The sequence below is a fragment of the Anabrus simplex genome, chromosome 1 (genome assembly GCF_040414725.1).
Source record: "Anabrus simplex isolate iqAnaSimp1 chromosome 1, ASM4041472v1, whole genome shotgun sequence".
Lineage (NCBI taxonomy): Eukaryota > Metazoa > Arthropoda > Insecta > Orthoptera > Tettigoniidae > Anabrus > Anabrus simplex.
Window position 1 is genome coordinate 1,180,462,711 of NC_090265.1, and position 22,847 is coordinate 1,180,485,557.

General features: G+C 39.7%; 1 protein-coding gene across 1 annotated transcript; it reads left to right on the forward strand.

Moving 5' to 3' along the window:
• Positions 1-323: 323 nt before the first annotated feature.
• On the forward strand, positions 324-18,925 carry LOC136858169 (uncharacterized). Its single transcript, XM_067137519.2, has 5 exons — positions 324-542; positions 677-878; positions 9,679-9,716; positions 9,799-9,878; positions 13,737-18,925. The coding sequence occupies exons 1-5, from the start codon at positions 476-478 to the stop codon at positions 13,905-13,907; spliced, it is 558 nt and encodes a 185-aa protein (XP_066993620.2). The 5' UTR covers positions 324-475; the 3' UTR covers positions 13,908-18,925.
• The last annotated feature ends 3,922 nt before the right edge of the window (positions 18,926-22,847 follow it).

Sequence of the window (22,847 nt, forward strand, 5' to 3'; positions counted from 1 at the left end):
ATAGGGAAAAACTACACCAAAGCACTAAGCAGGTATTCACCTTTCTACCACACAGTAGTTTGTCGAAAATAAAAGAGAAATGTGCATAAAAATCAACATAAGCCAAAACTGCACGTAAAGAAGTAACATTTATGTTTAAAGTAGATCTGTAGTGACGTAAGATGGCGGCGGCGGCTGCAAGTGTGAGGCTTCACTAGCATCGATACAGCGCTGCCTGTCTATTTACTATATATCTGTGGCACGATAATACATCCTGGCTTCTGTAAGCTCCTCTACGTCTTATTTATTCTATGGTTATGTTTTGACAGCTGGTTCCTCGCTTGTCACTTTGCACTGTATGTTCTCTATTGTTGTACATTGTACAGCACAGTGTTTCGCAGGTGCTACGAAGCAAGAATTTACGAACGATGAATTGAGTCATAGGTTGGAAGGTTGATCTGTTTTGACTGATTTCTCAAGGGACTGGTGTTGTGTTATGAGATTTACAATGGGGATGGAACCAGTTATCGCTTGGGTAGTGGTAAGAAGATATGATCAATTAGGTGAGATATTGTAAGTTAAGCCTACTTTGAATGTTCATAATGCAGGGTAATATTACATTTCATTAACCACCGTTAGGCCTCTTAAAGCAATAATGGTCAGTAATCGTGCTAGTATATACTTGTATTTTTTATAGATGCTGAGGGTAGAGAAGAAGTTTCCAACACTCCACCAATGATTATTCCCTTGAAGCCTAATTCAAACTTCAATGAGTTGAAAATCCAGATCCGGGATTGGCTAGGCTTGGCAGAAAATGGAAATGAAATTATAAAGCTGAGGAGAAGCGACGAAGCTTTAATAACGTTGTCATGTCTTCTTGGTGGTAGCTCTGAAGAGAAGTAAGTATTCGTAATACCTGTGATATCAATGGGATGCTTGGTGTCGATATTGCTGTTGAAATGTGGAAGTGTGAATTTGCATAATTTCTTGTATGATTGAATGCAGATTGTAGGAAAGAACAAGTGTTATAAGATCTTGGTTGTTTATATTGTAAAAACACTATGTAGGTTATTACGAACATTCTTAATGTTATTAAACTAGAAATTCATCTTATTATGAAACATTACTAGAGTTTAAACATCATTAATCGAAGTTAAAGTTCTTGAATAATACATAGTAGTTCTTGTTCTCCATTGATGGCAAGTTAGTATCTTTCTCTCTCTCCTTGTTTGTGGATGTTTTGTATGCATGATTCCCCAATAACATGTTGAACTTCACCAGTTCTATCTGATCATACCAATATTCGTGATAGTCTAGAGTGAGAGTGATTAGAGTACAGTGTTCTCCCTAGGACCTTTTTAATGGGCGCACCGCCCTGCCATTTTTACAGATCGCCCGGCTAACATAACCTACATATGTGCTAGTTACATAATATTAATGCATATTTGAGTCATTGGGTGCTCTAAATTAAAGCGTAAATACTGTCACTCTATTTACATGATAAATTTTCATTATTGTCAGCATAATTGCATCAGTTAGATCGGAGTTTAAATGTTTAGCTTGACCATCACGTAGTGTATTGTGCGACCGGTGTCTGGAGTAGTGTGGAATCGCATGCGAGCACTCGATTCCTCATGACATTTCAAATCCGTATGGCACTCCACAGCAACCGTGTGGTAAGCCCCGGTGTTACATGATTACGAACGAGCTTTAGAACACTAGAAGTTCAGAATACTCCGTCATGTCTTGTTCATGATAATAAAACTAAAATATTTCAATTATGCAGTTAATGTTTACGGCCTGATATTATTGTTAAAGCCCAGAGGGGAATAAATTGAAATTTTTTTTTTTTTTTATAGTTTACCTCGCCAGGCTACTCATTCCTGTCGCCTGGCTGACAAAAATGTCTAGGGAGAACACTGGAGTAGTGTTATGAAAATGTTGCAAATTTTGGGGTGTTAAGACGTGGGGGTAAGGAGGTGAACTGCTTGACTAAGTGGTATGTTCTAAGGTGTCCGCAGGGACATTATGTCAGATAACAGTAGAAATTCAGTATGTGCAGGTTGTGAGTTCGGATCCCACTGGTGTCTGGTTGGCCATTTTTGTTCTCTACTTAACATCTCTTCAACATGTACTATGTACGTATAACACGACCTAATAGGTTGAAAGTCAATTTCAGTAAAGTTTTATAACATTATAACGGATTTGAAATGGTACAAATCTTAATTAGAATACCGTGTAGAGGATAGATGTGTTCACTGCGGCAGCCAGGAACCCACCCACCATGCCCCAGAATTACATTTTCTTTTATAACCTAATTTAATATAGCACACAACATTATTCATTGCTCAAGCATGCTGTAGCATTTCCATTGGCTGAGATACATTCGAATATGACGTCATTTCCAACCAATCAAGTGAAATGCAGTCAGTTACCAACCCACGCACAATAAAAACACAACTAAATGCAATGTGTAACAAAACAATGTACAATACAGAACAAATTATTCATTTGTCATTAGCTGCACGTAACTAATGGCTATGACAGCTTTTCACCGCTGTCCAACATAGAATGCGCTGCTATCGCCTTACGGAAGGCTAGAGGCCTAACAGCCGCTTTGCGGCCCTGACCTAACTGATCCAGACCAATGGTTTTGTCACTAGCCGGACCTCGCCAATCCAGACCAATGGTTTTTGCTGGACCTAATCAATCCAGACCAATGGTTTTTGCTGGACCTAATCAATCCAGATCAATGGTTTTTGCTGGACCTAACCAATCCAGACCAATGGTTTACACAAGCCGGACCTAACCACCAATCCAGACCAATGGCTTTGTCACTATGTCACTAGCTGGCATAGTAAATTAATTCAACTTTTCACCACTGTCCAACATAGAATGTGCTACTGTCACCGTACGGAATCCTAGAAGCCTAACAGCCACTTTGCGGCCAAAACCTTGATCGCAGTCCAAACCGGTCCACTAGTTTGCAAGTTCAAAAGCAGCGCCACCACACCTAACAGTGTACCACTAGTTCTTAAGGTCAAGAGTTGGGGTAGCCTTGTGCACCGCACGATCACGTCCACCGCGAGATGTCAGTGACCGAGCTCGATAGCTGCAGGTGCATAAGTGCGACCAGTATCCAATATTCAGGAGATAGTGGGTTCGAACCCCACTATTGGCAGCTCTGAAGATGGATTTCTGTGATTTCCCATTTTCACACCAGGCACTGGGGCTGTGCCTAAATGAAGGCCATGGCAGCTTCCTTCCCACTTCTAGCCCTTTCCTGTCCCATTATCGCCATAAGACATATCTGTATTTGTGCGACGTAAAACAACTGGTATAAACAAATTTTAAAAAAGATGTCAGCGGAAAAGAAACAAATGACAGTGCAATTGTATCTAGATATCTGCACCGAGAAACTGCTGCAGTAACTGAACTTTTGCCTTTTTGTACAATTTGCTTTATGTCACATCAACACAGAGAGGTCTTATGGCAACAATGGGATAACAAAGGGCTAGGTACAGCCCCAGCATGGAAAACCACAGAGAACTATCTTCAGCACTGCCAACAGTGAGATTCGAAACCACTATCCCCCAAATGCAATCCAATAGCTATGTAACCCAAACTGCACGATCACTTGCTTAGTTCAAAACTGCTACAGTTCAACATCCAGCTTTCCTATCTATTTGAGGACTGTCCATGTATTATTACAGATGTCTCTTGAATTTCCTGATTAATCTTCATTATGTTGCAGTCCTTCACATTGTGCTGCATGATCTGAGCTTTTCCTACCAAATATGGAGAATGGTCTCTAAATTCGTTTTCATACGCAAGAGCAAACATTTCAAAGTAACGGACATAGCACTCAGCCTGTGTGTATATTTGAAACTGGCATAAATACTTAACATACTAAATATCGCAAAATATGAAACTGTTATGTTTTTAAGTCCTAAGATTGTATTAAAGAAAAACATCAGCAGTGCCACAAAATTAAATTGCGGAAGGTAATTAATAGAAGTGACAGTGTTGTGAGGTGGACAGCAGATAGCAGGGTGACAATTCAGATAGTAAGTTTTCTTCTTGCTATTGGTTCAACATCACACCAATATATTGAAGGTTTTCGACGGCGCAAGGATGGTAAAGGGCTTGGATTATGAAAGTAGCGGCCATGGCCTTACTGAAGGTACAGCTCCAGCATTTGCTTAGTGTGAAAATGGGAAAGCACGGAAAACCACCTTCAGGGTTGCAGACAGTGGAGTTCGAACCCACCATCTCCCGAATGCAAGCACACTTATACATAATATCTGAAATTTCCAGGCTTGTAGGTTGTGTTCCAGGAGCATATGATGGTACTTACATTTCACCGAAAACTACCTTTAGCATCTTCAAGGGTTCGAAATGACTTCGATGGCTACAGAGCTCTCAGTGGAATGGAGTGGTAATGAAGGCAGCTGATTTGGGATACACAGGGTACCGCAAGCCAACCCATATAGACTGCTATCAGCATAAGATGTCCAATCACCACCCGCGACAAAAATATTTATCGAGCAAGTTGGTCGTGCAGTTAGGGGAGTGCAGCTGTGAGTTTGCAATCGGGAGATAGTGGGTTTGAACCCCACTATCGGCAGCACCGAAATAGTTTTACATGGTTTCCCATTTTCACACCTGGCAAATGGGGCTGTAACTTTATTAAGATCACGGCTGCTTCCTTCCCACCAGGCGAGTTGGCCGTGTGGTTAGGGCCGTACAGTTGTGAGCTTGCATCCGGGAAATAGTGGGTTTGAACCCCACTGTTGGCAGCCCTGAAGATGGTTTTCTGTGGTTTCCCATTTTCACACCAGGCTGTACTTTAATTAAGAAATAGAAAAATGCCTACATGTAAACCTGACAAATTGCAGAGAGCACATGCAAGGATGTGGGCTGTAAAAGTCCAGGTAATATTGTTAGTTGGGAACAGGTAATGTGCACAAGTCATTATTCCATTCCAAGCCAGTTCTATTTTTCAGGGGATCAATCCTTCTGGCTAGTGCGAGCCTTGTCGGTTACCAAGCCATGCCATGAGAAATCTGCTGCACAGCTTGATCTTCTTGGGGTCCCTGACACTCGCTCTGCGATCCCAGAGAATGCGGCTATGCCCGCCAAAGTGGGGGCCTACTGGAGGGGATGGACACGTGGTAGTGGGCCTCTGCCTGAGCCATGGCTCTGTAAACCAGGCAACTATGATGACAGGCCGGATGGCCCACCACACAGTTGGCGCACACCGGTGCCTCCCTAGAAGGAAAATTCTAAATTTCCATGGAGGGAATTAGATATTTTTCACCAATAGAGCATGTCAAAAACATATCAGATGTAAGGCTTTCCAGGCGTTTGCTCTATTAACCAGCATTTGTTTCTCCATGGAAATTTAGAATTTTCCATTCAGAATTGCTAGGCGGGCAATGATTCCATTGTGGAGATTTATCTCCCATATGCAGTTATCAGACTGTGCCTCTTATAAGGGCTTCTGATAAGTTCACCTGCATACACCCCAGCGTCAGTGTGTAGGGTCTGACACATCCAACTCTCATAAGTCTAGTGTCAGACCTAAGACGAAACGCTGGTTAATAGAGCAAACGCCTGAAAAGCCTTATATCTGATATGCCTCCCTAGGTGATGTGCATGCAATGTGGTGGTCACTAGAACAGCGGTTGCATCATACCTGGAGCCCACGGCTGCCCTGATGGTGGCCCCACCTCATACAGCGGAAAGACTGCAAGATCTGTAGTTTGGGTCTCGCCTGATTGCTGCTTCCTGCTGTGGTCGTCTCCTGGGTGGTCCCTTGTTTTGACTGCCTCCCCATGTGCAGTCGCGGGTTCTGGCTGGGTGGGCTGGTGTTGTCTTCTTCCTGGGAAGGGGCTGGCGTAGTGGTCCTGACTTCAGTTTCTTCTCGTCAGGAGAGGGCACCTCGTCTTGGGTGTGGCCTTCCTCCCAGCCTGAAGACCGTGAGGGCATGGATAGCCCCGCTGTGGTGCCAGTTTCTTCTTCATTTTCTAGACTACTGGGTGAGTTGGCCGTGCGCGTAGAGGCGCGCAGCTGTGACCTTGCATCCGGGAGATAGTAGGTTCGAATCCCACTATCGGCAGCCCTGAAGATGATTTTCCGTGGTTTCGCATTTTCACACCAGGCAAATGCTGGAGCTGTACCTTAATTAAGGCCACGGCCGCTTCCTTCCAACTCCTAGGCTTTTCCTATCCCATCGTCGCCATAAGACCTATCTGTGTCGGTGCGACATAAAGCCCCTAGCAAAAAAAAAAATAGCATTTTCTAGACTGGCGTTGGAGTCATTCATTGCTGTTATCTCAATGTTGTCCCTGTCCTGTAGGGTACAAGCTGATGTCTGCATCATGAACAGGCATTAGTTGGCTGGGAGGCCAGGGTAGCAGCCTTGGAATGCCAAGGAGCATCCCTCTCCACTGCTGTCTGCTGTCTGGGGCTCTTCCTGGTTGGCCCACACTAGCATTGGAGTACCCTGGGTGACGGTCTTTGTCGGCATCGAATTGGTTGTACTGGTCCACATGACCCTGAGTCTACGTCCATTTGGCATAGCCAGGCCACTCGGCCTGGGTTGCCCTCATCCACCTTGGTGTTCGTGTCCTTGACCTCCACTGGACCTGGGAGGCACAAGTTGGTACGACTCAACTTGTTCCTCAGCCCCTTTTCGTCCCTCTTAACGGACTACGTCGTGGTGATGGCCTTTGCTGTATCGGCCTTGGTTTATGTCTGGCACCGGGAAGTCGTACAACCTGGTACAATTTGAAGAGACAGGCCTCAATCTCGTTGAGGTACTCAACGTCCGTTTGTGTAATCATTAGATATCTTGGCGGGTAGTTCTCGATGTACATAGATGGTGACATCCTACTCAAGCCCTCAGGCAGGTGACGTAGGGTGTTGATGACCAGGTCTCTACCCCATTTGCTCTTGATCTCCGTCCTGTAGTACACGAGACCCGGGATCCATGGGTCTACTTAGCGCTCCCGGAACATGAATCCTTTGTGTGGCTCACATCCTTCCCTGTAGTAGCAGCACTCTGCGTCATCCATCATACTTCCTCCTGAAACAAAAAGCTGGAAGAGAACTAGCACTGAGAAGTGCTTACTGACTGCTCTTACTGTGCACTTAAAAGTACACTACTACAGACAATGCCGTTTTGGAAGTACTGGCCTGGCTGTACTTGGAATGTCTGGGAAGTCCTAGCGAGGAGAGGTGACCGAGTGGAAGGCACGTACGTCCTTCCACTATCACGGTCAGCTGGCTCCTCTATGCTAGTGAATTTATCAGAAGCCCATCAGTAGAGGCACAATCTGAAAACTGCATACAGGAGATAAATCTCCACAATGGAACTGTATGTCTAACAATTCCTAATGAAAGTCCAAGTTCCTGATGAGGGAATCAATTTTCTTTTTTTTCCCCCATCAGTGGAGCGTTTCAAAAATTGTGGTGATTTATTTCCTGCATGGCATTATCAGTTTGTACTCCTAGTAATGGACTTCTGATAAATTCACCTGCATACACCCCAGCGTCAGTGGGTAGGGTCCCACTCTGATGAGTCTTGTGTCAGGCCTAAAGGGGCCCATAGACGTGCAATAGGCCTATTATTGCACAATATCGGGGTTTGTGCAATATAATTGATAGTGTGTATTTAATATTGAAGGGTTGTGCAATATATTGTACGAAATCGAAAAAGTTTGAAATATATTGCACAAAACGCAAAATACTGTGCCGTGTGTTGGCAGTATTGTGCAATATCGCGTCCTCCTGCTAGTTAGTATCAACAAGTGGGGGAGAACGTATCGTGATTGCAGACAAACAGGTGGTGAAAAAGTTTATTTTGGAGTTTATTGAAGTCTTCCGGCTCTATGGGAAGTTAAGAGCAAAGATTACAGTAATTGCCTTAAGAAAGGTGAACAGATCAAGGTGCTTATTGAGAAATATCGCGAAAAATACCCGAACACCGACAAGCAAGAAGTTATTTAAAAATATCAGTTTTCTGCGTACAAACTTCCAGAAGGAAGTGAAGCAGCTTCATGATACAGAAAAGAGTGTTCACCAAACAAAATACCGGCATGGACTGACTATATATTGCCAAGCATATTGTACGTCTATGACCACTTTTGCACAATATATTGTACAACCAGCAATATTATCTCCACACGATTGTTGTGCAATAATATTGTATGTCTGTGGGCAGCTAACATTATATTGTACAATCCATTTTGCGCAATAATATTGAATGTCTATGAGCCCCTTAAGATGAAACACTGGTTTAATAGAGAAGACACCTGAAAAGCCTTAGATCTAATTTTTGAAATACTCTATTAGTGGAAAAAATAAAATTTCCTCATCGGGAAGTTACTTTCCATTTTAAGAAATGAAGTAAAGAATTCTGTAAATACTTCAAATTTATTGGTATGGCAATGTCTAGGGGTAATTCATCAGTTGTTTATGTATGTCAAATGCAGCTGCTGCGTAGCATTGCCGTGGTGTTGGCCCTCTTCTACTACTCTTGGAGAGTGAATCAATCCATCTTGGTTTTTCTTAGTTTTCTTCTTTCTTCCCAGTAGAAATGAATCAGATGAAGAGTACCATATTCACACAGTTTCATAATGACTCTTGGACTTACAGCTTGAATTGCTTAGATGGACAAGTACCCTTGTAAGTCCAAAGCACATGTTGGTGGCATTTAAGGGAACCTAGATAGCTTACCATTGTGTTATTATTTAGAATTGTTACACTCAGTTTTACTACCGTAGCTTTGCCATTAATGGTTATTGGCATATTGTAACTCCTGTCATCACGGTTCACCACCACCATGTACTAACTAGTCTCAAATAATGAAACTTTAAAGAATCGGTTTTGACTTAAATTGTTTCTCGCAAATATCATATTCACCTATATATTTAGCCACTTGTTAGAAATAAACAATCTTAACAGCCGTTATAGTATCTAGTTTTATACTGTGCGTGTTGAATCATATTATTTTGAAGCCATTTTAGCATGGTTTATTTTACTCTGGTGTCATATGTTCCTTCAAATAAATCCAACTGGTGGCCATGATCATTAAGGCACCAATTCTGTATAGTGTAACACCATGGTTAGCCAGTTTAGAGTTCTGTTGGTGGGGGGGGCACAAAAAAAAAAACAACTCTCCATCAAAATGTTGGCTGGCAGGGTAGGAGAGGTGTTGGTGAACAATTTCTGATGTCCAGATTGTGTGCCAAAAGCCTTGTTTTGACTCCAAACCTCTCTGCAGTGTTCGTATGGAGTCAGTGAGGGCATAAGACACTGTTGATGGCAATTCGTCTGTTGGATGGAGATGTTAAGCATTGAGCAGACCCCTTAGTGTTATTCAAAAGGAGTAGGCTATGTGCTAACACTGGATTTTACCCTCTCCCTATTTCATTATCATCAACCACACTGAGATGCACAGGTCGCCCATGGGGGTCAGGTAGTCCTGCACCAGGCAAATCGAACATGTCCTCAGACACTCCCGGCACTAAAAGCCGTATACTAAATAAATAAGCCATGTTCCTTCAAATGAATATAGCCAAGCTTAATGAAATTATGATCATGAAGTGTACCTAGTGTAAATGTTGATTAGAAACAATTTTTCTCCTGAAGAATTATTTGAGAATTAATATGATTCCATGTTTCTTTCTTCAGGCCATACTTTTTGGACATTGCTAGAATTCATCAGAACTGTAAGTATCACATTTACTTCCTGCTTGAATTTAGAGATTGTTGTTACCATTTATTAATAATTACATCTGCAATTTGTTACAGCACCTGCTTCTCCAAGGTTAGCTATGTCGCCAACGTACATTGAAACAGTTCGTAGCAAACTCAATAATTTGGAGAAAAGGGTGAGTTCATTTATGTAATTGTCCAATATTATACGGCTCACTGGCAGTGTTGGGAAATACAAATCTATATTTTTAAAAATTTGCTTTATTTTGCACCAACACAAATGGATATTATGGCAACAATGGGAGAGGAAAGGGTTAGGAGTGAGAAATAAGCAAGCATGGCCTTAATTATTAAGGTGCAGCCCCAGCATTTGTCTGGCACGAAAATGGGAAACCACAGAAAATGAATCTTCAGAGGTGCCGACAGTGGGGTTTGAACCCACTATCTCCCATGCAGTCACCTGCTCGGTAAAAAAAAGAAAGTATAATTAATGAACTAAGCCTTTCAAAGAGCAAGCCTTATTTGCATGTGTAACTCTTGCACGGCTTTCTTCCAAAATCTGATTTTGAAAATACGATTATGCAAAATCTTTTTAAATCCATTCCATTCCAGATCATTGCAGCTCTTAACCCATTTACAGGGGGAAAATTCTGTCCAGTATTCATTGGCAGTGATAAAGAAGATAGAAACAATCCCTTTAACTCACAATTTTCATCCAGTATCAGTTGGGGGAGTATGGTGATGTAATTTGCAAACATTGGGTTGGTATCTGTTGTAATTCTGTTGGGTCTCAGTTTGATTTTTACTTTTAAATAACAGTGCAAGTATTGTATTCATGCAAAAATTCAACCTCAGGTTTTCTTGGATCTTGATGTTTCATGACCACTAGACATCACAAATTTCGAGGCATTTGGCTTGCAGACCTTGTCAGCAAGGCCATTCCCTGAATATTTTGAATAGTATTCATGGTAATGGAGTTAGGCTCGCAGCTGGAGCATTCCAGCCTTCTCACTATGCTGCCAAAATTTGACAAAATTCTGCAACATCCAAGCTATCAATGCCTCTTTGATGCCCAATACCACCAGAGGTACAAAAATTGGTTTTGAGCTTGTGTCATGAGTTGGATATTGTTACAAGCAGTTGACATCCAGATCTCTAGCAAGGTATCTCCATGGACGGATATACTGTTAGATCTACTCCATGGACTGCGTTGAACGCAGGTGCCTCTTCTGTTTTCATATTTTTGTTCACCTGTATCCGGATTCATGACTTGTCATTGCACATGACTCTTAGGATAGGAGAGACTGGTGGTTACTTGTTCATTTCCAGTGATATCACCGCCAAGACGTCCGCCTCTGTAGTGTAACTGTTAACGCGATTAGCTGCCGTTCTTGGGGGCCTGGGTTCGATTCCCGGTACTGCCAGAGATTTAAGAATGACAGAAGGGCTGTTATCTGGTTAAAATGGTACGTGCAGCTCACCCGCCTGATAAGAGCTGCACCACCTTGGGACGAGGACACAAGTTTACTTTACCACCAAGATCTTGATACCTAGTGTAGCATATATAATGTTTCCCGTAATACTCACGGGTGCAGCAGATCCATGATCTTTCAGCCAGGTTGTGTGATTCTGACATCAAAATCACTTTTAGTGGTTTCCTAGACACATAAGGATTGCAGAAATAAACTGGCAGATCAGGCTGCAAAAGAAGCGGTACTGCTATCACCTAGACCTGTGAATATGCTTGGTAGGGATGTATGTTCTCAACTATCAATCTTACCTCTTAAGGAGAGAGGACACTTCCATTTTGTTCATCTGGTGTCGATTTTACTGTGGTCCTGTTCCTCATTGGGTGCATGGATCTCTTGGGCATTAAGACAGAACTTACACCTGCTGGAAACACTTGAACTTATACTAGCTGTCGATGAGACTATTGCTGATCTTGTCATTTGCTTTACGTGTACATATAAATATCAAATGTTCTGTTACTCTTTGATATTTGGTGCCCTCTTCATTTTATTAAAATTGTCTGTGTATCATCTTCTTTTTTCTCCCCTTCATTTTCAAAATTCAGTAATTGAATATCTATTTTATGTGTGTTTTTGAAGGACGAATGTATATATGGCTGTATGTATAAACTGACTTCGGTGGTGGGGTCATGTGAGGTGAATGGAGGAGGATAATTTACCCAAGAGAATAATGGACTCTCTTATGGAGGATAAGAGGAGTAGAGATAGACCAGGATGACAATGGTTAGATTCACTTTCTACGGATTTAACCCTTATGCTTTCTGTCGGTACCCACGGTTCCTGCGAAAACTGACATGTTTAATGATCCATCGTTACTAGCCTTTGTTGTTATTGTTTCGTTATTTACATACCAGATAGCAGCATTTTGCATGGTATGAGAAGAGCACAGTTTTAACTCGCGTTATACTCCGCGGGAACAGCCGACTCCGTATTTATCAATATTCTTAGAGATTAAAACGTGCTCACTGGAGTTCGGTGTCTTGTTTACGTCGTGGTTGGCGGCAAACATGCGAGCATTTCTCTCTGCTTTTGTTGATACTGATTATATAGTGAAATTAAGCAGTACCACATGCATTATATTACAGTAGTTTACTTGGTAGTTCATTATTAAATAGTTTTCTTAGGCAATTAGGTGCATATTGTAAGGGAAGTGTTGGATATAGCCTAGTCGGATAAAGTTCATCTCAGACCTAGTTATTCATCGCGTGCGACATGGCAAAGATAGTTCATTTAGCTGACGATTTCACTGAATATCTTGACAGTTATTCAAATGATAATGTTTCTTTGTCTAAATCAGAAAGTGTAGATGACAATGATAATCGAGCACCTCCAGTAAGAAACGTGTATTCTAAACAAAATGGCCAACTTTTTAAGTGATAGATCACTTCACAATTTAATCTATCCTTGGATCTGATACATGTAGAATCTTGATATCTACCATGCTAGTAAACAGTAATATGACCTTTCGACTAACATCAATCAGAAATTTGTGCATTAAACACCATTTCTCAGAATTACTTCAAAAACATTCAAAATCTGAACTTGTAACTTTGTTTCCACACTTATTCTTTTTTAATTGAACACTTCTGTTTTAGGGACATGACTGACATGCAGCGACAATAAGTGATATATACTCTGAAAGTTTACAAACTTTCATGTTGATATCTTTGTTGGTGTGCCTTCCATGTCATTTTAAAAGAAATGGGTGCATAGTGGGGTAAATATGGCTGACAGTTTTCACACATCCATCAGCTGAGAGCTTGAAAGCAAAATGGTTAAAGAAGAGAGGTATAGAACCAAATGAGGCCACAGAATTAGTTACAAATAGAGGATTGTGGTGGCCATTAGTAAACTCACAGAGGCTTGCCAGACTGAACACTGAAAGGCATAACAGTCTGTAATGAAGACGTATGTATTTTAAGAGAGGCTGATGGTCACATTATTTTGCCCTTTTAAAATAATGATCACCACTAAGTTATGCCTCTGAAAATCTTTTGGACAATTTGAACCTAGAGTTTTTTCATCTTGTACTTGAAGACTTATGTTAGTCCTGTAAAACTAGCCAGAGAGCAACTTCAAGGATCATAAACTGTATGTTTATGTTAACTTCAGCTGTGTTCAGGTGTCTTAGTATTATAAATTTTACTTTCTTTTCTTTTTTTTTTTGCTAGTGGCTTTACGTCGCACCGACACAGATAGGTCTTATGGCGACAATGGGGTAGGAAAGGCCTAGGAGTTGGAAGGAAGCGGCCGTGGCCTTAATTAAGGTACAGCCCCAGCATTTGCCTGGTGTGAAAATGGGAAACCACGGAAAACCATCTTCAGGGCTGCCGATAGTGGGATTCGAACCTACTATCTCCAGGATGCAAGCTCACAGCCGCGCGCCTCTACGCGCACGGCCAACTCGCCCGGTCTTTCTTTTCTTAGCTATGTTGGTGTCAGAATTTATAAGTCAGAGTATGGGGTGTCTTTTATGATGTTTTGTGTAATTTTGCATTCTTTCAGGTGGAACGTGTGGAGTCCTTGGTACCAGAATTTCGTTCTCAGCGTCTTGCAAATATAGATCGCACCTTACAACAACTCGGATCCAAAGTCAACTTTTTAGACAAACGACTAGATGAATTGGTTCCATTGGAGTGGAAGGCTCATTTTCATCAATCACCTACTTCACCATAATTCATAACTTAGTGCTTGTTAGCTGTGTCAAGCATAACCAGAGGAATTGGTAGAAGGGTAGTACATCTGTTAAACATAGGACAAATGTAGTAGCTTGATTAATTACTAATTTCTTTTTCTCTTCAGTATTGTGCTGCAGTAGATATTTCAGGTTTCTTGGAAGGATCACAAAATCTTCCTTCCTTCTCTTCTAGCACCTTAAAATTTACAGTTGAAGATAGCATGGCCATTGTAATTAATGTATGGTACTATTTGTGAAGTATTAATACATTTGTAGACTATAAGAAGCAAAAGTAATAAGGTTGAGACTTTGAGGAAGGTATAATCTTTTGGGTTTGCTCCTCACAAAATTGGTGCATTCTGTAAAATTACAGCGGAATTTATAGTCCTTTGTATCAGATTTATGTTTACAATATCTTTTATAGTTCTTGCTAGATGCTATGTAATGAAGAGGATTTTTATTGTTCCAGAGAATGATTACATTAATGTTCTCTTATGGTTGCTGCATAGAAGGTACAAATTGTATCTGTGAACGTAAGATCTGTACTTACTACGCAGCACTAAACATATTTTCTCCAGGATCTCATATTTCCATCTCTCATTTTCATTCTAGTAATTTCTTTTATAACAAATGAACTGTCTTGTTTTCATCTTGAAGTGGTATAATTGATCGGACCAAGTGAAATATTTCAATAGACCTAATCTTGATTCTTTTATGGGTGTCCTGTGAAATGAAATTGTCTTTGTTAGATTATGCCATAATTTCTTAACCAGATTTCCTTGGAACCTTGGAGTTCCTCAGAAATTTTGACTACAGAGTATTTAAGATAATTTATGACCATTATAAGTTAAATAGCAATAAGTGAATTAACCCGCTTCGTAATGTGAATTGTAGATTCTACTCGTGTTTACATTTGTATGTTACTGTAAATTTCTGCATTGACCGATTGTTTCTGTTATCTTAGAAATAGCTGTGGATCATGAAAATTGTTGTTCTGCTAATGTAATGCTCGTGTGTACTTAATGGTATTCTGTATTGTGCAAAATATTCTCTCATGTAGAATTCCTAAGTAAATGGTCGCTGTAAGAGAAAGATTAATTTTAGCATTTTATGAAACTAGTACATTACAGTGTATTTTCTCTGCATAGCCACTTTGAGTTCTGGCAACAGTAAGAAGCTGTACTACTTCATGGCATAATATGATACCAAAGATATGTTATTTCTCATGAGTGAGACAGAGCGAACCCATTACAGTACATGAATGAAACAAGAATTTCCTAGGCTTGATATTTTTCCAAATTTCTTCATATATTGTGGTTGAGAAAGGCTATGGAAACATACAAAACTTGTTAATAACCTAGCAGATAGTGCTGTATGAACCGTGTTAGTAGTTTAAACTGTAAGATTTGATCATGCCATTCACAGTTGAGATGAAATATGATAGATTACTTCATCTCTCTCTGACAGTTGTCAGTTATCCTGATCTGTCTCTGAAGAAAATATGTAAAACTTCCTTATTCACTGCTATTTTGTGCAAATTCTTAAGATTTACCATATCATTTTCATATCTCAGGAATGGGATGACAGTGCATTTGTAAATTCCAGGTGTAGGTAATAGTTCCCTTGCAGAGGAGAAAATTGAACAAGACTTGCTGGATAACCATATTTCTGCAACATAAACATCTTAGAGGAGGGATGTGGAACCTCAGTGCAAACTTCTCCTAGTCTTTATTTTGAGAGTTTGAAGTAATTTGAGGTGTATATTTTATTATTATATAACATATTAGGAAGTATACATTACATCTGTTTGTTTCTGATTTCCCAAGGGTCACTTGCAATGGTGCCATCTTTTAGTCGGATAAATACGATAATCATCCCTTGGATATTGCATTGGTCTGTGCTACACTGACAGGCAAAATAAAAAAGCAAAATGCTACCTATTTCAGACAACATTTAATGTTAGTCCATTTGAAACCTTGTAAAATTCAAATATTTTGATATTACAACAATATGGCAAGGTATCTTAAATTAATTAACCCATTTAAAAAGTTTCAGCTCAATAATTGAGAAACTTTGTTAATTGTGACAATCACAACTGTGTACCAACACGAATTTGGAAATGTTGAAACATACAGCTCTGCACTGTTGTTTGTAACACATTTCCATTGCCTTAGTAATGGGTATTATCACCTCTAGCCGCAGTTACAGCTGTGATTCGATCAGGCATGTTCAGGATGCTATCTGAAATATTCTCTTGCAGTATGAGCTCCCATTCAGGAGTGCAGCCCAAAGTTGAGCCACTGTGTCAGGAGAACCCCTCTTTAGCATGTCTCCCGAGCATATCACAGACTTGCTCTATCGAGTTTAGGTCAGGACTACAAGCAAGCCACACCATGTGTTCAATCTCGACTTCATCCAGGTACTCATGTGACTATAAACGTCTCGCTGATGACAGGTGCAAAAGGCACCACGTGATCCACTAAAATCTTCTAGATGTATTGGTGGACTGTCAGACATTCTTGACAAATACAAGCTCCATGCACGCATCAATGGTAATCCCAGCTGAGACCTTGAATAGAACCTCCACTGAACAGTGTCCTTGCAGAGAAATCGTAGGGTGAATAACATTCTCTGGGCCTTCTCCAAACTCTCTGTTGCCCTCAAATGGAATTTGGATTCATCTGCAAACAGCTTTGAGCTCCACTGTTCCACAGCCGAGTTTCGATGGGCATTGATGAATTGTATCCTAGAGGCACAGTGCTCGCATATAAGCAGAGGTTCTATGACGGACCTCTTAGACTGTAAATCCATTTCACACAACCTCTTTATTGTCCGTTTGCTGATGTTCATGCCCTGTACTTGGTGCAAACTATTTCCGGCTTCTACAGCTGTTGTGTATCAATCACAAAGAACTTGCGTTAAGAGAAAGCGATCATCTCAATCACTAGTGCTTTTCCTATGAGCAGAACTGGGCCTCGAGGTGTAGATATTGCCACATGGCATATACTGTGCCCATCCTCCGCTAAGCCTAGTCCCTTGCTCCATTTTCAGGAGACAGAACAATTGTGACTTGACTTAGAAATGAGACTAAATTGTTGTAGCCAAGCCATAATCTCCACAAAAATATGCGACATGAGAATTCACAGCAGTAAGCCTTAATGCAGCTGTTTGTAGTTATTCTTATCCATAAGTGGGAAATGGGAATATTGGTGTTGTGAATGCCACGATTAATAATGTTTCTTGGTTATTGTGCTGAAATTTCTTAAATGGGCTAATTCACTTAAGATACATTGCCATTTATTTGTAATGTCATAATATTTTATTTATACAAGATTTAAAGCAAACCAATATGAAATGCCCTGTTTTTTGCCAGTGAGTGTATTTCAAACCAATTGACTTGCATCATCTGAAATCCGCTCAGGAGCATCTTCCTTTTCTTCAGTTGGCAGTAATAATGTATTAGCTTTAGGGAGAGTTTGAGTATATTTAGTTATATTTTGACTATTCTAACCTAAATTCATACCAAATAATAATATTATAGGAGTAACTTGATGTTAACTTATGTATGATAGAAGTATCTTTCACAGAAAATCAGGGCTTGGTATGTAAACCGATTTTACAAATGCCAGCATAGAACCTTCAAACTTTCTTCAATTGCAACACAGAATTTTTAAATTTGTAATTCAATTTTATATATCTTTCATATGCACACTTTACAGCAAAGGTATCATAGAACAGGAGTTGCTTATTCTATTTTATAAGATTGATAATACCTGTATTTTCTATGTTAAAACAGTTGTAGAGGAAGAAAAATAGATATATTAAAAGTATTTTTGGAAATTCAACTGGAAATGTTCTGTGTGGATATGAGTAGCCTTAAAAATGCAGTCTATATTGCCAAGTATTTTTGAAACATGATAGCTTCTTTGTGCCATGACAATGATACTGGAAATTTGTTTTTCAGTAATAATTTTAAATCATACTTTCAAATCATCCTCGGTGGGACTGGGACCAAAATATTTCCTCTAGTCAGCATATTATTTAATGGTATCAAATACCATATTTATTTTGTCTTTAAAACACACAACATGACCAGGTAAATATGTTTCAAGACTAATTTTTTTTTTGCTATCTGTTTTACGTCACACTAATACAGATAGGTCTTATGGCGACGATGGGATAGGAAAGGCCTAGGAGTGGGAAGGAAGGAGCCTTGGTCTTAATTAAGATACAGCCCCAGCATTTGCCTGGTGTGAGAATGGGAAACCATGGAAAACCATCTTCAGGGCTGCCAACAGTGGGGGTTCGAACCCACTATCTCCTGGATGCAAGTTCACAGCTGCACGACCCTAACCACACGGCCAACTCGCCAGGTTCAAGACTAATTAGAACTGGATGGTTTATTAAGGTAAATGTTTCATAAATTTCTAAGTTTCTTGAAATCATTTAAGTAAAAGCTAGGTAAACACTTGATAGGGAATCTGCCACTTGAGAGACAACCCTAAATACAGATCAGTGATGATTGATTGATTGATTGATTGATTGATTGATTGATTGATTGATTGATTGATTGATTGATTGATTGATTGATTGATTGATTGATTGATAATTTTCAAATTCATGCCAGGCATTGTAAATATTTGGAGTTTGTTGGATTATTGGACCATCTCATACAAATAAGTTAGGTGAACTGCATTTGTTATTCATTAAAAGAGTGTGTAGATGTTGTAAGAAAAGTAAAGGAGGTTTTTAACAACGTCCAGCATAGTTACCAAGTTCAAGAATTATTTTAAAGAAATGGAAGGATGCTAGGTTATTACTACTATCTGTAGCTTTTAAAGACAATAGTCTTGAAACTTATTTTACTGAACTACTGTAACATGAACAGGTATGCTTTTATTTTGTAATTTTTGAACACATTGACATAATTTTGAAAGAAACTGAAGTGTGTACTTCATTGTGTATCTGTAATTTGATGTAATTTAAATGCCAAATATATATATAATTATATTCGGTTTCCCTCCTGTATTTTGTTCTGTAATCCTTGTAAACTAACATACAGAATGTAAAAAATTACATATACTGTAGGCTAATTCACATATTTTAATATTTGAGTGAGGTTTTTTCTGTTTTAAGCTTCTATCATGATATTGCAGGAGAAGTACTGTATTGTGCTAATGTACAGACTTCCTCTTCAAGAGCTAATAATATAGAAGTTGTATCCTTAAGCATCAGTCTGAATATAGAAAGCTGCATTTTGGAAGGGTTGGTGCAAACTGGTAATGAATTTGATCTGGCAGTAGATTCTTCTAGTATTAAAATTCAAACATGAAAGAAAGCATTTTACCTAACAAAGGAAAGTGATGGTGGTGGTGTTTTAAGGGACAAAACATCAGGATTATTAGCCCCTCTTGACTAATCGAAAGAGAAATGGGAAGGGTTCAACCTTTCAATGAATGAAGGTATCAAATAAAGAAGAGCTATGAAACATGTGAAAAATGAATGCTCCGAATCAATATACACCAAGGTATTTTAAAAATTGTTGAAGAATGAAATTAAGTTGTGAAGGTTGACCAAATATTCCTTTCAGCAATGTTGTACAGTTCTGGTTGTGATTATTGTTTAACCCCTTGACACCTACCTCCTTTTCTTCACATGCTGCTGACCTCCATGCGTGGTATAGACCCCTGTAGACCTGACTTTAATTTTGTTCTAGCTTGTAAAGTTTTAAAGTTGTCGAGATGGAAATGGTATATATTTGAAGCTGAAGATCTCTTCCTTTCTTATATGTATGAATCAGCCCAATTCAGTGTTTCTTTTTTCCTTTCTAAAGTGTTTGAAATACTCTGACCTCTATCTGCTTGAGACCATGTAGGTTTTAATTTCTGCTGCATTCTAGCAGATATATATTTCAATGCAGGATGTTTCCTTATGTAGATTAGTATAAATGATGGATGACGTCATATGGTGAGAATTCCTATAATTCTTTCAATACCTTGAAACCTCTTAAGACTCATAATTACTTGACTTGCTTTCACTTTGAAATACAATGTTGCGTGATGCAGTTTGAAGAGAAGTAATTACATTTTAATAAACTAGATGATAACAGCACTACACCAGACTGAACTGAGCAAAGCAAGAGTGAATGCATAACGTAAGGAATGGGAGGACAGGGTTCGCTTGCCCAAGTAATGGACGATAAAACACGCCAAAGTATGTGCCCTCTTTCTCATGAACTAATCGTCCCATTAACCTGAGGTTTGTGCTAAATGAATCTTTGAATTGTTGTTCGTGGTTGTTTTGCTCAAAGTTCCTGAGGCAACGATTATCCTAGGCTTCATTGCATTGTGAATTAACCCAGGCAAAAACAAGAACGTTACTTTCATTCCGTACAAAATGTGGAATGTGTCTTCTCCATTTCTATATAAAATTTAAATATAAAGTTACGGAAAGTAAACTACATTCTTTTGAGTCTCTACCGTAAACATTTGAAATTAATCTGAACTAAACTGTTGTAACAGTCAAGTTTTTAAATGGATTGCTGCATTCTCTTAGTGCTCGCATCTGAATTACCTCCAACCACTGGGTAAAGCGGCATTCAAATGTTCCCCATCGGTGAAGGGTTAAAGAGTTATGCAAGGAGATTACTGTTCTCTTATAAAACAAAATACTAAATCTAGCGTTCCGTATTCAAAAATACAGACAAGTGATGTGGAATTTCTAAGATGTACCCGAGTATGGAAAGTCATTTGAAAATGTCATGGGACTATAGATAAATAGTATAGAGTTTCTAAGATGTAACTGTGAAAATGTCTTGAGTCAATCTGTAATACAGTGCTCTCATTTTTTAAGGAAACTCCAAATCATTTTGCTGCCGGCCGACTTCATGCAGTTCGAGAAGCCAGGTGTAAGAAAGATCCCAACATTTGATTGCTTCCGTGTAGGCAAGTCAATAAGTATCTGCAATTTTTCTCTGATTGTCTTTAGGTTGGCTCTGGTATTGTGTGCTCACTAGCCGCTGGATGGCACTGTTGTCTAGGTCTGTGGTAGGTTTCAGCGTTATCTGATCAGTACAGCTTGTGCTGTTGCAACATAAAGTTGGCCGCACCACTTTGTTTGCACCAAGGAAATACAGCATTTCGTAATCTGTTCTTTTGTGGTCTGAGTGTGTACCAGGGGGTGGAAATTCGTAGAAGACTTTCTGCACAATATGGGGACAGTGTTTTGCCACAGCAAAGTGTTTACCAGTGGATTGAACAGTTCAAAAGTGGTCACACGAGCATGAAGGAGGAGGAAAGATCCGTGCGTCCATCTGGAGCCGCAACTGATGCCAGTATTGAACAAATGCATGATATGATTCTGAATAACAGATGAGTGACTGTTGATGACGTGGCAAACCATATGCACATTAGCCATGGTTCTGCATATGAAATCATGCATAACAGGCTGATGATGACGCAAACACAGCGTCGAAACTAGTTCCAAGTACAAATACATGTTATAAATAAAATATAACTTTTTGTATTGAAAAGGTGGACCGTTTTAAGTTTTTCCTATCATCCAGGCTTAACTTTCACAAAGTCTGTTCGGGATGGGTTCCAAAACAACTCAATGAAGAGCAGAAGCATGATCGTGTGAGAATCTGTCAGCACCTACTGGACTGTCATGCTAACAAAGGTGAAACGTTTCTGAAACGGATCATCACTGGAGATGAAACATGGGTTCACCACTTCGAACCAGAGAGCAAACGGCAGAGCCAGAGCATGGAATAGAAGCATCCGCTATGGCAAAACATTGTCTTCATATTGTGCTGAAGGTCTTCTATGAATTTCTGCTCCTGGTACACCCTCAGACCGCAAAAGACAGATTACAAAATGCTGTTCTTCCTTGGTGGAAACACAGAGTAGCACGGCCATCATTATGTTGCAACAGCATAAGCTGTACTGATCTGATAACACTGAAACTTACCACAGACGTAGACAACGGTGCCATCTAGAGGCTGGTTAGCACACGCCATAGAGCCAATATACTGTAAAGACAATTAAAGCAAAATTGCAGATACTTATTGACTTGCCCTCATAGCTCACCTGATGGCCTTGAGTAAGTCTCTAGGGTCTGACACCATGGTTAATGGATTCGAGTCCTGTTTGTGGAAAACATTATCACCATCAGAATGTTTTGCTGACAGAGTAGGAGACATAAACATTTCTAATCACTAGATGACACACCAAAAGTCTGGATTCAATTAAAAAGCTCTCTACAGTGTTCATATGGAGTGGGGATATATGACACTGTTGGTAATTCGTAAGTTGGATAGGGGTGTTAAGCTTTGAGCAAACCCTTGATGTTATTTAACAAGAGTAGACTATGTGCCACCACCGGGTTTCACCTTCTCTCTACCTCGTTATCATAATCGCCCCTCACACAGATGCGTAGGTCGCCTATGGGCGTCAAATAGAAAGACTGCACCACAGGAGCCGATTATGTGCTTGGACACTTCCAGCACTAAAAGCTATATGGTAAACAATGATGTATTGGTAACAGAAATAGGTTTCAGCCTCACTCGCAAAGTGACAAATTATAGATGAACGTGTGTGTAGTGGATTACTTAGAAAAGCTTTTGACCAATTGAAACAGGAAAAGAACTGTATTAAATAAGTAGTAAATATTTACATGTCAAAATATTACACTGCATATTTAGAAGAAATGCAGAATGAGTTATTTAAAATAGTTTTCTAAGTTGTAATTGTTTTCCACATTGTCACATTCTACTAACACTGTCTTACTATACATCTTACTAATGTTCTACATTATCTGGTAAATAATAATACAGTTAAAACACGACTACCTCCATTAATAAACAGAAGGGTTCCTGATAACAATTCAAGATAGTCATAAGTACTAATAACTACTGCAGTTATGTCTTAAAGGAAGAAATG